Source organism: Herpailurus yagouaroundi, unplaced genomic scaffold (assembly GCF_014898765.1).
Source record: "Herpailurus yagouaroundi ecotype Mexico unplaced genomic scaffold, PumYag 387, whole genome shotgun sequence".
NCBI lineage: Eukaryota > Metazoa > Chordata > Mammalia > Carnivora > Felidae > Herpailurus > Herpailurus yagouaroundi.
In genome coordinates this window covers 942,817-958,475 of record NW_024412604.1, presented here as the reverse complement: position 1 = coordinate 958,475, position 15,659 = coordinate 942,817, and the positions used below count along the sequence as shown (strand labels likewise).

The 15,659-nt window shown below is 56.4% G+C and overlaps 1 protein-coding gene across 3 annotated transcripts in view; it reads right to left on the bottom strand.

The window, feature by feature from the left end:
• Nucleotides 1-2,759: 2,759 nt before the first annotated feature.
• The window catches only part of CHCHD6 (coiled-coil-helix-coiled-coil-helix domain containing 6), a 251,749-nt gene continuing 238,849 nt past the window's right edge, over nt 2,760-15,659 (bottom strand). For 2 of the 3 annotated variants that reach the window (XM_040463272.1, XM_040463273.1), the window contains exons 7-8: nt 5,606-5,741; nt 2,760-2,975 (exon numbers count right to left, since the gene is read on the bottom strand). In XM_040463272.1, coding sequence (XP_040319206.1) covers nt 2,970-2,975; nt 5,606-5,741 — 142 coding nt within the window. In that variant the 3' untranslated portion in view covers nt 2,760-2,969. Of the gene's footprint in view, nt 2,976-5,605; nt 5,742-5,780; nt 5,860-15,659 lie in introns of those variants that run through there. The other variant, XM_040463274.1, reaches the window with a different exon arrangement.

The window sequence follows — 15,659 nt, the reverse complement described above, 5'->3', positions numbered from 1 at the left end:
AGTAGAGCCCCCATGGTATCAGCTTCCACTGGGGGGCCCTGCCTCTTCCGTCTGTGCCTGCAGCCCCAAGGTGATGCGAGTTTCCCACCGTTGCTAATTTCTGGGCTGTCAGGCCATCCATTTGGGTTTTGTCTGCTCCATCTTCGGAGTTAATTCCCTATATTCGGTCCCCTGTGTTTAAAAATAATTGTGAGTGCTGGGGCACCTGGGTGGCTCGGTCGGTTGAGCGTCCGACTTAGGCTCAGGTCATGATCTCACGGTTCGTGAGTTTCAGCCCCACTTCAGGCTCTGGGCTGACGGCTCGGAGCCTGGAGCCTGCTTCGGGTTCTATGTCGCCCCCTCTCTCTCTGCTCCTCCCATGCTTATGCTCTGTCTCTCTGTGTCTCTCAATAATAAATAGACACTAAAAAAAAATTTAAAAAAATAACCGTGAGTGCTTTCGGGTTTCCTGGTTGGACCCTGGATGTCACAGCCAACATTGGATTTAATCCCTTAGCAACCAGGTAGGATGGGTATCAACACTCCCTTTCAACAGTCATCTGGCTGGGAACCTGAGCCCAGGAATGTCTGCCTCCAGGTGCACACGATGTGGGACACACCCCTCACCCATGAATGCTCTCTCAAGCCAGACTTCCTACCACATATGGCCACGTGGAGGGACTGGAGGTCCACAAAGGTGATACAGAAATGCAATAAATGCACACACACAGGCGCACGGAGCCTGCACCTTGAGCACACATGCCTCCCCTCCACGTTCCAATACAATGAGACAATGGCTCTGAGCAAGTACCCCCCCCCCCCCCAGTCCCCAGTAGTAGGAAAGAGGTGGAGATCGGAAGGGGGAAGGCTGGTTCTGAATTGAGGGGAATCAGGAAAATGGGCTGAGATCCAGGAGGAGAGAGCCTGGGAGCATTAGCAGGTGGTGAGCGTGGCTGGCTGCCTGCACAAACACAGTTCATACGTACAGATGGGTGCACGCACATACGTGTGCACAGACCCAAAGGCACCCGTGGACACACATACACAGATGGGCAGATGTCCACAGACCTATGCACACGCATGTGCACACACAAAAAAGCACCCTCTATACACATGCAGAGATGCATAGGTACACACACACACACACACACACACACACACACACACAAAGGTACCTATCTATATTTATACGCATCCACATGTGCACACACAAAGGCACCTATGCACACACATACATGCCCAGATGGAGAGGCGCACACACAGCTGCCCTCGACAGACTCCCGGGTAGAAAAGTAGAGTCTGAGAGCGATTCCTGGCAGATTGGGAAGTGGGACAAAGCCCTGGACACCAGAGGCTTCTGAGGGAGTCCTGAAAGGGCCTCAGCAACTTCCAGCTGAAGGATGACTCTGATTTCGCTTAAGCTCAATAATCCAGGTGACATGTGACCCCACCGTGCTGGCCTGACAAAGGGCCAGTGGCTTCTTGGGCTGCTGGGGGAGGCCAGGAAGAGGCTCAGGCCAGGGTACCCTGCTACCCACCAGGGCTGCTCACCTCCGCATGCACCCCAAATGCCTCCTTGTGTGTTTTGGCAAGCTGACCCAGAACGTGGAGACAGGGCATCTCCCAAAGCTCCTTTCCTCTCAGCCAATATGTAGCTTGGCCGAATAAAGCTGCCTTGTGCTACCTGCCCGGACAGCTGGACGCTGCCGAGCCTCAACCCCCACTTGAGCTTTGTGTGTGAGAGTTCGGGGATGAGCAGAGATGCCTGGGCTGCAAAGCCGGAGTTGAGATGCAGGCTCTCAGCTCCAGATGGCGAGGGGCTCTCCAAAGGAACTTTCGCAGGAAATCCAAGGTCACCAGCAAGAGCAGCTGGTGAATCAGAAGCCCCATCTCAGGCTCCTGCTGCGTCCCTCACACAGCCCTGGGCCAGGCTCGGTGCAGCCCGGGTGTGGTCAAGACACCTCAGCTGGGATCCCGCCAGAAGCCAAGGACCGGCAGACCAGTCCCACATGCCTGTGCCAACCCTAACTGTGCCTAGTTAGGACCCCAACTAAGCAGAGCACGTCCCAAACATCGTTGTCCTCTGCACTTCTCAATCCCTGTGTCCTTCACTGCAGCCCCCAGAATCACCAGCACCCAAGCCAGAGGTCTAGAAATCATCCTTGATTCTCCCCTATACCACTCAAATCCAGAGGCACGCTAACCTCGGCTGCTAAGCCTCGCCTCGGTCTGTCCCCCGACCTGGCCCACCAGCCTCCCACTTATCATGCCCTCAAGTGCCTGCAGGGCTCTCCTTGGCACTCAGTCCTGCCCCACTTGAGCCCACCCTCCCCCGAGAGCCACAGAGGTGTCACTCAGCCCTAACGTCATGGCCTGGCATCCCCCTATCCCACCCAGCCCCTGATCTGCTTTCTGCAAAGCCCAGCTCTGGGCTCCCTGAGCCCTGCATCTGGGGTCCCACTCACCCAGCCTCTGGCTTGCCCAGCGGTCATCCACTCAGCTTCTACACTGGAGTTCAGACAGAGCCTCTGTCAGGAAGCTGGCCTGCTCTCTCCACTCCGTCCCCAGAAAGAACTGCATTCCCCTCATTTCATCTCATACCTGCTTCTGGGCGGCCTTTTGCTACTGCAGCATAATTGGGGGCTTCCACATCTGTCTCCCCTGCTAGGCTGAGTGCTCCCCAAGGGGGAACAGCCTGTTTCATTCAGCCTGCATCGCCGTGGTCCAGCACAGGTATGGACAGAGAGGAGGCAGCAGCAGCTGTGTGCCAGCCGAGAGAATGACTGAAAACAAAGACACTTGCTTTATTTGTTTTCGGACAGTAGCACATCCTCTACTTCCCAAACACACGGCAGCCCCAAGCACAGAGACATCCATAGGCACCCAGGAGAAAATGGCTGTGGCCCAGGGGTCTGCGGACTGTGGTCCCATCACTGGTTCCTTCTTCAGAGCTCCAAGTCACCGCCAGGGCCAGGATGGAGGCCTGCTCCTCAACCCTGCAAAGGAGAACAGGTCACAGTTCAGTCATGGCCCTCTCTTTTGGGAACCCCGCGCATCCCCAGAGCCTCGGCTCTAAGAGGGCCCCTGGCCCTCGGGATGCCCCATGAGTGTGACTGTTCCATGGAAAGGGTGCCCCCAGCTGGTCCCTGCAACCTGGGACTGTGTCTCTTCGTCTCCATGCCCACTCAGCACATGCCTCCGGTGGCCCATTAACAAGGAGCCTGTGCTCATCTGACCGCCCTTACAGACAGGCAGGCAGGCCCCAGCCCAAGGCTGCTTCACCCCGCCAAGGTCTCCCCTGCCTTCTTACCTAACCACTCTGAGTTTTCTAAGTGAAACCAGTCAGAGAGCAGGCTCTGCTGTGTGAGAGCCTTCACCATCAGGCTGCATCTTGCTGGAACCTGCCTCCAAGGCGCTGCCCACATCCACACGCACGCACACATCCCCGGGCTTGGAAGGGACCACGCAGGTGCCGGCAGGAGCTCTGGGGAGGCACCTCCTGGTGGTGGGCCTCCGATACCCACTCCCTGACTGCCAGAGATGAGGGCTCCTGCCAGCTGGTATTTCGAGAAGCAAATCGCTATCAGAGATCCCCCCGGCCCCATCCCGGCTCCACCAGGAGCCTTCTGAGGCAGAGGTGGGCAGAGGGCAGCAACAGGGTACGCTGTGGGCACTGAGGGCCTCAGGAGTCGGTGGAACATGTTTCTCCCGAAGGAATGCTGCACACGCCGCGCAGTCAGAGCAGGGCCGGCCTCCGCTGCTGCCAGTTGCCTGGGCTCCAATTTAGGCTTTAATAACGCCAGGGGGTGGGGGCCGGGGAGGAGGGAGCCAGGCCTGGCAGTGCCCCAGAGCCTCTCTCAGGCGTGCTAGAGCTACAGAGAACACACTGGAGATAAATGCAATCTGTCTTCCTTCGTAATCACATTTTTGCCTCAGTGCAATGAAGATATATTGGTGAGATGTGTTTGTTAAAGATACATTCTGCTGGGGGCGGGGCGGAAAATTCTGTGGCCGTGGGGCCCGAAGGGAAAGATGGAGGGTAGTCGGGGGACCGGGGGGCGGGGGGCGGCCAGAGGGCTCTGCGGGGAATCAAGGAGGCCACAACAGGACCCTAGGCCTCTCCCTCAGTAGAAAGTTAGGTGCACGGTGTGCAAGCCCGTGCCATGGTCCTCCGATCCCACCTGGGCAAGGGTTCTCGTGCTCGCCTTCACAAACACCTTGGTAGAAGTGAAGGGGCCCAAGAGGGCCACCTGTTCCCGTGGCCCACGTTTCGTGGTGCAGGGCCACTGGCCCGGCTCCGCTCTGCGCTGCAGGGACTGCCGGCAGGGTCTTTGCTGCTCAACTTGAAATTGAGCAAACAGCTTTGCATGCTCTACGGCGGGGAGGAAACGTGATCTCCCGAGAAGGCTTCAAGCCTGGTGCCTCGGGGAGCTGCTGCTGGGCCCCAGGCTGTCCCAGAGCCCACTCTGGGCAGCGGGCGCTGCGGCTGGGCCTCAGAGCCCAGACGCGCACACTGCGCCGCACGGGGCCCGAGCTGACAGAAGAGTGAGGAGGGCTCTGGCGAGGCCACGCTTTTGAGCAGGAGAGACACTCCGCCGGACCTAGCTAGACCGGACCTCCGGCCTCAGCCTTCCCGCCACCAGTACCCACAGCAGTTTGTCTCCTACCGGGCACAAGGGGCTCTTCCACAGGAAGAAAGCCCCATCCTACAGCCTGTCTAGCAAACATGCCGGCCCTCTGGGGAAGTCCAAGTCAGGCACCCCTAAGTGAACACCAGAGAGGGCCTGGGTCCAGCCTGGGGCAGTTACTGCTGGGCTTGGGAAGGGCGATGGAATTGTCTAGAAGAGGAACGGCAATGGGGGGAGGTGGGAGGACAGGGTTGGGAGCTGGCTGGGAGGGTTAGGGGAAGAGGGCAAGACCTTGGGGCCAGCTCTCAGGGGAGGCCCACTGCCATCCTCACACATCCAGGACACCTCACCGCTGCCCTGCAGGAGGGCTGGGGGGTGTAGAAGACCTGGGACCACCGTGACCCCCCCACTCACCAGAGGCTGGGTGCTAGCCTGCCCCTTCAGACCCGCACAGAAGGGTGGGCCAAGAGGTACCCTTCGCTCCCTCATCCTGTCGGGCAGGCTGCACCTACTTTTCTACCTCCCTGAACCCAGAGGCTCTTCTCCTTCCCAGGACTGCCCCTGCCCTTTCCGTGACCCTGACCCTGCACTATGGGCCCTTCCCGTGAGCTCCTACTTCCAACTGCTCAAAGGTAAGAAGTGGGTGGCACAGGCATACCCTTTACTAGGTGGTGGGACCCAGAGCTGCTCCCAGACCCGCTCCCGGACCCAGAGCTTACTCAGAGCCGCTCCCAGACCTAGCCTGGTAGGGTCCAGGGCCCCTGGGCCCTCTTTTCCTAACCCGGCTATCCGAGGGCAGTCATGGGATCAGCTAGACATAACGTCCGAACCAGGAAGTGGCAGAGGAAATCAAAGTTCCTGACTCCGTCCCTGTGCACAAGACAGAGGCCTCGAGGTCGGCATGTCTGACTTCGCAAAGACGGGCTGAGAGAGTCCGGCGTCAGCACCCGGCCCCCGTGCGCCCAGCAGCCCAGGCCAGGCGCAGGGCGAGGCCTTACCTTGTGAGCGGCGCTCACGCAGTGCTGGTAAGCCTTGACCAGGTCCGAGCACAGGAGTACTTCTTGTAGGTGGTCACGGTAGCAGCGGAGGATCTGGGCCTGCAGCCCTGAGCACACAGGCTCTGTCCGGCGGGGCCTGCAGGGACAGAGAGCAGCTGGGCCTGGGGTTCGGCTCCAGTGGGCACGGAGGGGGTCCGCTCCCTCACTCAGCACCACCGGCTGGGCACCTGGCAGCCATCAGCATCGGGTTACTCCTCAGAGAGAACCAAGAACACAGGGGGTCAAGGGCTGTCCGCAGCGGCAGACGCCGAGGGGACCGGGCTGGGGCTGCGGGCTCCACAAGGGCTCCAGCCCCGCAGGAGAGGGGACGAGGTGGCCGGCTGGAAGACCCCCGTGCCCACCCCCCACTTGCTGCCTCGTAGGGTTCTTCCTGCCTAACGGGCACACCTGACTGTGACTGTGCCATTGCACACACCGCAGCTTTCTCATACAGAGGTGGTTAATCTGATCTCAGAACTAATATATGCGCAACGAAGAGAAACGGAAAAACCACAGAAGTGTCTAAAAACATACATAACATTTTTAGAACCTCACTTCCTGGAGATAACCTCTGCAGCGTTTGGGGGGGACCCTTTCTTCTTTTTTCTTTCTTTATCAGAGAAGGTTCAGAACCTATCAAAAAATGAGTCTGTTTTCTTTTCTCAAATATGAAACGAAAACCAAAGGAAATAGAGATTGTGCTGAAGTGGATCAGTGGCATCCCTGGGCCGCTCTGACCAGTCTGTCTCCTTCCCGACGCCTTCTATTGCCCCCTCTCCCTTCCGTCTCTCTCCGGCAGGCACACGCGCATGCAAGGTCTCACTCACGTGCACGCACACACTCACGCTGCACGCCAGGCACCACCCTACTCATCCTTGTAACACCTCTGTGCAGTACGTGCTGTGATCTCTCACCTCCTGCTACAAGTCAGGAAACCGAGGTACAGAGGATGAAGTAACCTGCCCAAGGTCACCCGCTGAGAAGTGGGAAGGGGGGCAGATATTTACGAGGGTTTGGCTGCACTGTTTTCACAGATGGTTTTCAGGCCAGGTCCACGCCGGAACCTTTGCTGCCATAGAAGGAACCGTAGAAGGCACCTGACGTGGCCTTTCGGCATAAACACCACCTGTGGCCAGGGCACTTGACGGGAGTTGTAAAAATGCAGAAAGCCCCTCTTCAAGGCTCTCAGCAGTGAGAGGATCACTCTGGCACTTGACACAGCTCTGCCCCCATTACCCGGCAGGGAGACTTGCAGGTTAATAATTCTCCCGGCCCGGTGTCTCGATATTTTAGAAATCCAGCCATGCAGTGGGTATGGAACGGGGCAGCACCATTATTATTTTAAGAGAACTCAAACAAACCGAGTTCGTCGGTAAAGAACAGCAAGCAGTGGAATGAATGCTCAGTGGCTTAGCAGGTCAGACACCCAGTATTGAACAGTCTCACTTTACCAGCCCGGAGGTGGCACTTTCGCTACCACTGTGCCACCAACGATGCCACGCCGGGGCTGGGTGCCCCTGCCTTCCCCTGCACCGTCCCCGTGTGTTGGCTATCATCCTCAGGCCTGCTGTGATGTGATTATGTGATGGAAGAAGCAGCCCGCCCGTTCCTGGGGTGGGGGTGGGGGGGCGGAGAGCAGAGGGGACAGCTCAGGAGGCCGCACTGGCCTGGCTCTGCCCCAACGATGTGCAGTTCCATTGGGTTCTGAGGATGCAGGCATAGAGCCGAGGCCGGCCCTCTACCGCCATTCCATTCCAGTCCTTGATATCACCGCCCCGGTTTGTGTCCATGGCATGGGCAAGATCTTAGGGATTTCCTACTGAGGACACATGGAGTCTTGTCTCAGCACTAGCCTCCCATCGTCACACAGGGCAGGAAGATGGGCTCCTAGGATTCAGCTCTTTCCTCTCGGAACCCTGGGACCCCTGCCACTGGATTCTGTCCGCCACCACCCACAACTGGGGCACAGGTGGGGCACCTGCCTCTTCCCAATTTTTTTTTTTTAAATTTTTTTTCAACGTTTATTTATTTTTTGTGTGTGACAGAGAGAGACAGAGCATGAACGGGGGAGGGGCAGAGAGAGAGGGAGACACAGAATCTGAAACAGGCTCCAGGCTCTGAGCCATCAGCCCAGAGCCTGACGCGGGGCTCGAACTCACAGACCGCGAGATTGTGACCTGGCTGAAGTCGGACGCTTAACCAACTGCGCCAACCAGGCGCCCCACGCCTCTTCCCAATTCTTGCCGAAGGTCTCTCTATGCTTGTATTTAAAACTCTTTGACATTGTGGGCCTCTTAAAATGGATTTTCAGGGGCGCATGGGTGGCTCAGTCGGTTGAGTGTCCCAATTCGGCTCAGGTCATGATCTCACGGTCCGTGGGTTCGAGCCCCGTGTCAGGCTCTGTGCTGACAGCTCAGAGCCTGAAGCCTGCTTTGGATTCTGTGTCTCCACCTCTTTCTGCCCCTCCCCCACTCATGATCTGTCTCTCTCTCTCTCTCTCCCCCCCCCCAAAAAAAATTTTAAAATATATACATTAAAAAAATAAAATGGATTTTCAGCCTTTTGCTGGACATTTCATCTTGGGCAAATTCTCTCTACAACTATGCTAATTGCTTCACTCCCAATTGTTCTGATGTTCTCCCTTAGGATGCCGGGAACACACAGAGCTTTGCTTTGTGCCCTCCATCTCAACTATCTTCCCTTCTTTGTTTTACTCTCTTGTTCTCCGTCCTGGGGGAACACAGCTTATTCCTTCCCCATTCCAGACCTGCCCTTGGCAGGGTGAAGCCCATGAGACCACATCTTTTTTGTGGCTCCTTCCTGGTGTCTCTGTTGCTGTAGCTCCCAAAGGCACAGGCTTTATCGTACCCACTTTTGGACCCCCTGAGGCAGTACTCCCCATCACACGAGCCCACGAGTGCCTGCTCCCAGCTGCAGCCCAGCCGGCCGGCAGGTACTCGGGGGGCATCTGTAGTTGGGGGAAGCACCGGGCTGAGTAGAGGCAGAGGTGTAGCTGTAAGGCTGTATGAGGCCTCCAGGTCTACGGGGAAACAAGACAGGTGGGGTCAGAGCCACCCGGGCCGGCTGGTTGGGCCGAGCTGTCCTGGAGCCACAGCACCGACCCCATGAGGCCTCACCCTCTCCAGATCTGCCACAGGGACACTGGCTTTCACTATGCAGTCTGTAAAAGGGTAGAGCGGTTGTCTCCTATCTTGTCCCTCTCCTTCTGCCCCCGCTTCCTTCGGTTTCAGGTCCCTGGATGGAGGCCCCCGTGCATTTTGAGGGCAAACATCACAGAACCCCCCAGTAGGCTTCAAGTTCAGGAGAAAGTGGGCCACAGAGAAATCCATCCCCTCGAAACCAGGATCACCTCTGCAACTGCAGAGGCTTCTCTCCTCTGGGACTTATCAGGAACAATATGAGGAGACAGGATAGCAGGCAAATGTCAACTGGAAGAAATTTCACCCGTTTGCCTACAAAATGGCTCTGAATGGGAAGGCGGACAGGGAGAGCACAGCTCTCCAAATAAAAGGCTCTCTCTGAAGCAAGGTGGGGCAGGGCCTGGGGTCCCACCATTCATGAAATCCGCTGCGTTCTATCCAAGCACAGCCCCACCCTGCCCTGGGCCACACCAACCCTATTTACACTGCATACAAATCAGCACACAGGCTGAGAAACATTCAGGCTTATAAACAGCTGCTTTTTGAATGCATAAAAAATGTATCCACAACTTTCCAGGGATTGAGAGAAGTCCAGCTGCCCTAAGAGGTGTTCACTGCCACAAGTATGCCCTTTGCACATTTAGATCTAATGGTCCACGTGGCTTTGAAGGGGTTAACGTCACCCAGGGCAGAAGGCTAAGAGTGCATTGCTAAGGAAGGCAGCTCTCCTCTCTGGCCCTTACTGTCCTCAGCTGTAAACTGGAACACTGCCCGCCCTGGGCTAACGAAGGCTCGACAGGCATGTGCATGACAGTGTGTGTCGTGAAGGGCCGCTCTCACCAGCAGCCTGGCTGTCAGTGGGGCAGGGGTAAGGCTGGGGAGGGAGGAGAGCTGAGGAAGAGAGGCCAGTGTTACTGGTGGCACTTGGTAAAGAGTGAAAACAGGAGGCTTTGGGGCTGGGACTCTAGATGTCGGCTCGAAGGTGGGGCCTTGTCTGAACATGTCCCTCTCCCTGTAACCTAAGCTCTAGTGTCTTCCAGACCTTGCTCAGATCTTGTCCAGGTCTTGCTGGTGCCTATTTCCCCAGCAATCTTTTTCTTTTCTTCTCTTCTCTTTTCTTTCTTCTTCTTTTTTTTGTTTTTGTTTTTTAAGAGAGAGCAAGAGACCGTGCTCTCAAGCAGGGGAAGGGGAGAAGGAGAGGGAGAGAGAAAATCTTAAGCAGGCTCCACAACTGTGAGATCATGACCTAAGCCAAAATCAAGAGTCAGATGCTTAACCAGCTGAGCCACCCAGGCGCCCCTCCCCAGGAATCTCGAGGTACCAATCACAGTGCATCTTCTCCAAGGATCCAGCAGACCCATGAGCGTGGCACCTATAGACCAGTGGGGAAAACACAGTTTTTGCCCCAAACCCGGGGCCAGGCTCTGGCTGTACCATTTCCCACTGTGTGGTCAGGGGTCAGATGGGGAAGAGGGCCCCCCACTGTGCAGACCTGCTCGAGACTCAGCACATGGGGGTCAGTCCTCAACCCCAGTGTCCCGAACACTGAGGAAACAGGCTGAATGTTGCTTCCTCTGCACAAAGGGCTTCCACACCCTCCCTGCCCTGAGGGCTGGCGCGATGGCCACAGGCAGGGCGCATAATGAGCAGGAGGCAGAGACCAATGGACTCTAAGCCCTGCCCTGTTCACTCGGAAAACAGGCCCGTGGAACCAACCAATCACCAGGGGCACCACACAGATGTCTGGGAGTGAGGGCCTCAGAAAGGCCAACAATGCCACGATGACCTCTGGGCATTCAGGATCAGGCAGCCCCCGCCCCCCATGCTGCCCACGAACCAGAGTTCTACCTCCTTGGTGGTAATAACGTGCTTCCATAAGAGCAGTGAAAAAGAATGTTAGAAAAAGGCAAAGTATTAGCCAGGAATAAGAACACGCTCCGCCCCCCTCCCGTCCCACGGCACCACGGTCAGGCCCACAAGGCCCTTGTGTGCTCCCCACCGCTGCCCAGCTCTCTGAGAAGCAGAGCGGCTCTCACCACCGGGCACCACACACTGGGAACCCTCTACCTCTGGGCCGCCTGCTCCCCTCCCTTCCCACTCTGGCCACACAGGTTCCTTACTCCTTAACCTCTCTCTGCCCTGCAAACCTGCGAGCTAGCCCATCAATCACCCCTACCAAACCCGGAACTTCTCCACCCACTGCCAATCCCCAGGTCTATTCCACAGTTTTCCCTAAGAGCTCAAGACTTCTGAATCCAACAGGCCCCTGGAGCCTTCGCTGCAGGCATCCCAGGTTGCCCTGACTCGCCATTTCCTTGATGGGATTCACCATCTAGCACCAAGGAACGCACTCCCCTTCCCTGGTTTCCTGCCTTGGTGAGTGGCTATCCCTCCGGCCACCCACCTTGGTGGAAAACCTGGATTCGTTCTAGATGTTTCCTCCTGCCTCCATTCTAGAGGTCTCCCCCCGTCTTTCCAAATATCTCCCTTCACTCTACTGATCTCCTCCTACTCTCATTCTAGATATTCCTCCCACCTTCACTCTAGATAACTCTCCCACTTTCATTCTAGATGTCTCCCTGCCTTCGTTCGAGACTTCTCCCCTGCTTTCTTTCTAGATGTTTCCCCCACCTTCACCCTTGTTGTAAATATCTCTTCCCACCTTCATTCCTTAATGTATCCCTTTTGCCTCTAAGTAAACCAGCCCTGCCTTTCTCCATTCAAACTGAAAACCGAAGATGCCTCCATTCGCCATCCCAAAGAGCTCAGAAACCCATTCTCCCACCTCTGGTGACCTAACCTACTCTTACCTGGGCACATCTAGATGCCACTTGCTGCTCTCCCTGCCCCCAACCACCCTCCACGGTCAGAGGTTTTTCATTCCCCTCAGATGTGGCATTGGGCCTCTGGCTCCTGTTTACAGAAGCCCTACCTGCCTGCCCATCTCCTGCCTCCCTCACCCCTCCCCTGCTCCAATTCTGAGTGGTGCCCATAGCAGACTCCTGTAGGCCTTCTCGTTGGCCATCATGATCCTTCTAGAGGGTCTCCCTGAGCTCCCACAGCCTCTTCTTTGCCCCACCGGCTTCCCTCCCCCATGCCACCCCCTCGAGTCACATAGTCCATCAGTGCCCCAAGGGCACTGCCAGCTTCACACACCTTTCCACAGGGCCCTCCATCAGCAATTCCTGCTCAACCCCAGTGCCTGAGCGGCCTCTCCTACTGGCCTTTCTCCCTTATACCTTCACTATTCCACTCTGTCCACCAATACACTCATTTTTCTAAGAAGTTGAACACCATTTCAGACCCAAACCACCTGTGCCCCTTATGTCCCTCTCAGCCCACCCTCCTTTCCAAGAAGCACTGCCCAGGACTCCCCCTCCTACCCCTCACCCCTGGCCCCCAGGTCAGCCTCATCAGGCTCGTCTTACTCAGGGTGGTCACGATAGCCCTGCTACGGCCAGCAACACCGTTCATTCCCTGAGGCCCTCTCCCTCTGCTCCCTGGAAGCTCCATCCGTGACCCCTGCTCTCCCCACAGCACTCGGCTCACAGGCCACGCTCCATGCCAGAGCTCAGCAGGTCACAGGGCCCAAGCGGGCCTGCTGCTTGCTCCTGCGCCCTCCTCCTCCTGCACGCTTACCTTGGGAGACGGCATCAGCACTGACGAGACTAGCTGGACGCCCAGGAAAGGAAAGTCACCCCTGCCAGAGCTCACTCCCACCTCCCCACCACGCCAAGCTGCCCTAGGCTTTATCTCCCAGAAGCTCCTCATCCAGTCCCAAGTCCCCATCATTATTTAAACAGCTACTTAAGGGGCGCCTGGGTGGCGCAGTCGGTTAAGCGTCCGACTTCAGCCAGGTCACGATCTCACGGTCCGTGAGTTCGAGCCCCGCGTCGGGCTCTGGGCTGATGGCTCAGAGCCTGGAGCCTGTTTCCGATTCTGTGTCTCCCTCTCTCTCTGCCCCTCCCCCGTTCATGCTCTGTCTCTCTCTGTCCCAAAAATAAATAAACGTTGAAAAAAAAATTAAAAAAAAAAAATAAATAAAAAAAAAATAAACAGCTACTTAAACTCCTCCTTACCTCTGGCCCATCTTCTCTACTGCAATTGGTGATTTTTCTAGAACACAAAGCAGCCCAGATTTCTAAAACGCCAAGCCAGTTTAAAAACCCATTTCTTGGGTGATTACCAGAAAGGAATCTGTGCTAATCATTATTTCATTTAATCACCAGAAGAAACTTATAAGGTGGGAACGTTACTTATTTTTTTAATTTTTGTTAAATGTTTATTTACTTTTGAGAGAGAGAAAGACAGAGCACGAGAGGGGGAGGGGCAGAGAGAGCAGGAGACACAGAATCGGAAGCAGGCTCCAGGCTCTGAGCTGTCAGCACAGAGCCCGATGTGGGGGCTCGGACCCACGAACCGTGAGATCATGACCTGAGCCAAATTCGGATGCTCAACCGACTGAGCCCCCCAGGCGCCCGTTTACTTACTTTATCTTAAATGAAGAAACAGAGGCGCAGAGAGACCCAGCAGCTTGCTCATGCTTCACGTGTAATAAGCAGGAGCAGCAATCGGGTTTGAGCCTTACCCTAGGCCCGCTGGCTCACTGTGTTCCCGTGGTCCTTGCGCAACCCCCATGTGCCCTGGTACCACCATCTGTCATCCGTGTTAAGCCGTGCAGTTGATATTACCATGCCGTTAGCCTGAACGCCCTAAGAAGGCAGGCCGTGTCCCCAGCACCTCACAAGCTGAATGCGGGTATCAGTCTCAAGCCTCAGCCTCTCGGCCTTGCTCTCGTTTTCCCCAAGACACAGGGGAGCCAGTTGGAAGTACCCAGAACATGGCTTGGGGACCCCATGGCTCCTGTCTGTGCCTGTTACTTCTCTCTGGTCTTGTTCCCCCCATCCACGGGGCAAACCTTTAGTGGCCTTCCCTGTCTGCAGGAACTTCCTCGATATGACCACTGGATTCTGACACATCTACCTGTCTGTCTCCACACAGGGGCTGGAGACCCCAAGGCAGGTCCAGAGCTGTGATGGGGCCTGCCCAGATGCCACCTCAAATGACACGGATGAAGCGATGCACCCACTGCAGCTTCTAGCACCCTCCACTTCAGTCCAGGCCCTCGCTGGCCAGGGAGGCGGGGTTTGGGCACAGGATTGAGCCTGGGCGAGCACGAGCCCCTCAGCCTCATGGACCAGGGCTGAGTGAAAGGTCCAGGGCTGAAACTGTGCCTCTGCAGGGAGAAAAAAACCCCTGGGCCTCCAACAGCCATGGATGGCCATGGCCATGGCCCAGGGGGAAACAGACCCTCACGTCATCTGAATTTCTCGATTCACAGCGAGGGACTGGTTTTAGCTTTCCTGTAGCACAAGCTTTGGCTTAGGTTAGCTAGGACTGAGTGTCTGTCACTTGCAGACCAGGATGCTGTCTAGAGAAGACAATGTGGACGGAATGTGGGGTCACGGGCTCCTGAGAATTCTGTGTACATACGTGTGGGCCAGTGGATTGGAGGGCCTCCTGCCAGAAGTCACGTCCTTCTCAGAAGGAACCTCAGAATGCAACATTAATTGGCAACAGGGTTGTGGCAGATATAGTTAGTTAGGATGCGGTCATTCTGGGATCTAGGGAGGACCCCTAATCCATATGGCTGGTGTCCCCATAAAGAGAGACACAGACACACAGGGAGAAAGAAGGCCATGTGGCGACAGAGGCACAGACTGGAGTGATGTGCCTACAAGCCAAGGAGCTCCAAGGCCTGCTGGCGGTGCCAGAAGCCTGGAGACAGGCACAAAAGCTGGTCCTGTTTAAAGACTCCCAATTTGGGTTCTTTGTCACAGCAGCTCCAGGAAATGCACGCTGTCAGTCCTGCAGGAAAGGGTCTGACCTAGTCTCCAGAGGCAGAGCTGGGAGTGCCGAACGGCAGGGGCAGTTGGTGGGAGGCAGGTGAATCGCTAGTTACCTTCTAACCAAGAGCAACGTGAGCTCCTCTGCAACAGACGGCTCCTGGACCACAGCAGCCCACTCTGATGAGTATCTACCAAGTGCCAGGCTCTCTGGTCCGCACAGTGCCTCTCACCCTGTGAGGTCACCTCCAGTCAGAGAACCGGGCTCCTCTGCCTTGCTTCATCTAATTGACAAGTAGAGAGGCTGTAATTCATGACCAGGTCTGCAGAGCTCTTCCCCATGCTCCTGGGTGGAGGATCAGGCTATTTGGGGGGGGGGGGGGTAGCAGGTAGGGACGGGGGTGACAAAGGGTAGGTTTCTAGCTCAGTAAACAGCACAGGTGGAAAATTCAGCTTCCTCTGAGATGACATCTGGGCAGGCCTGCGGTCCTGGTCATTCTGAAACCAATACCTGCCAGAGCCCGCCACGTGCCAGGTCCTGAGCAAAGCCACCACAAACCTGCGAGCTGAGCGTTGCTGTCCCATTCCATAGATGGGACCAGGGAGGTGAGGTGATTTGCCCAAGGTCACACAGTGGTGAGAGGGAGCCAGGGCAAGAGCCTGGGGTGTTTGGCTCCACAGCTGTGTTCATTTTAGCTCTATTCTGCCTGTGGAAAATTCCCAAAACTTCCCAAAGAAGAAACAACCAAGCGTCCAAAATGAAACACCAGACACTTGCCCCAAACTACAGGGATGGCAGGGTTGTGGAATGGAGCCGGAAGCTGGCGGCTCAAAGCAGGGAGTGGGGGAGGGCTGGCAAGGGGGAGGGCTACGACGCATGCCACGCCCACAGGAAGAAGAAGGGGGGGATGATGAATGCGAGGCTCCACAAAGCTGATGACAAAGAGCAGAGTCAACTGGAAAGGTGGCAAGGAGAAGGAGGAGGAGGAGGAGGAGGAGGAGGAGGAG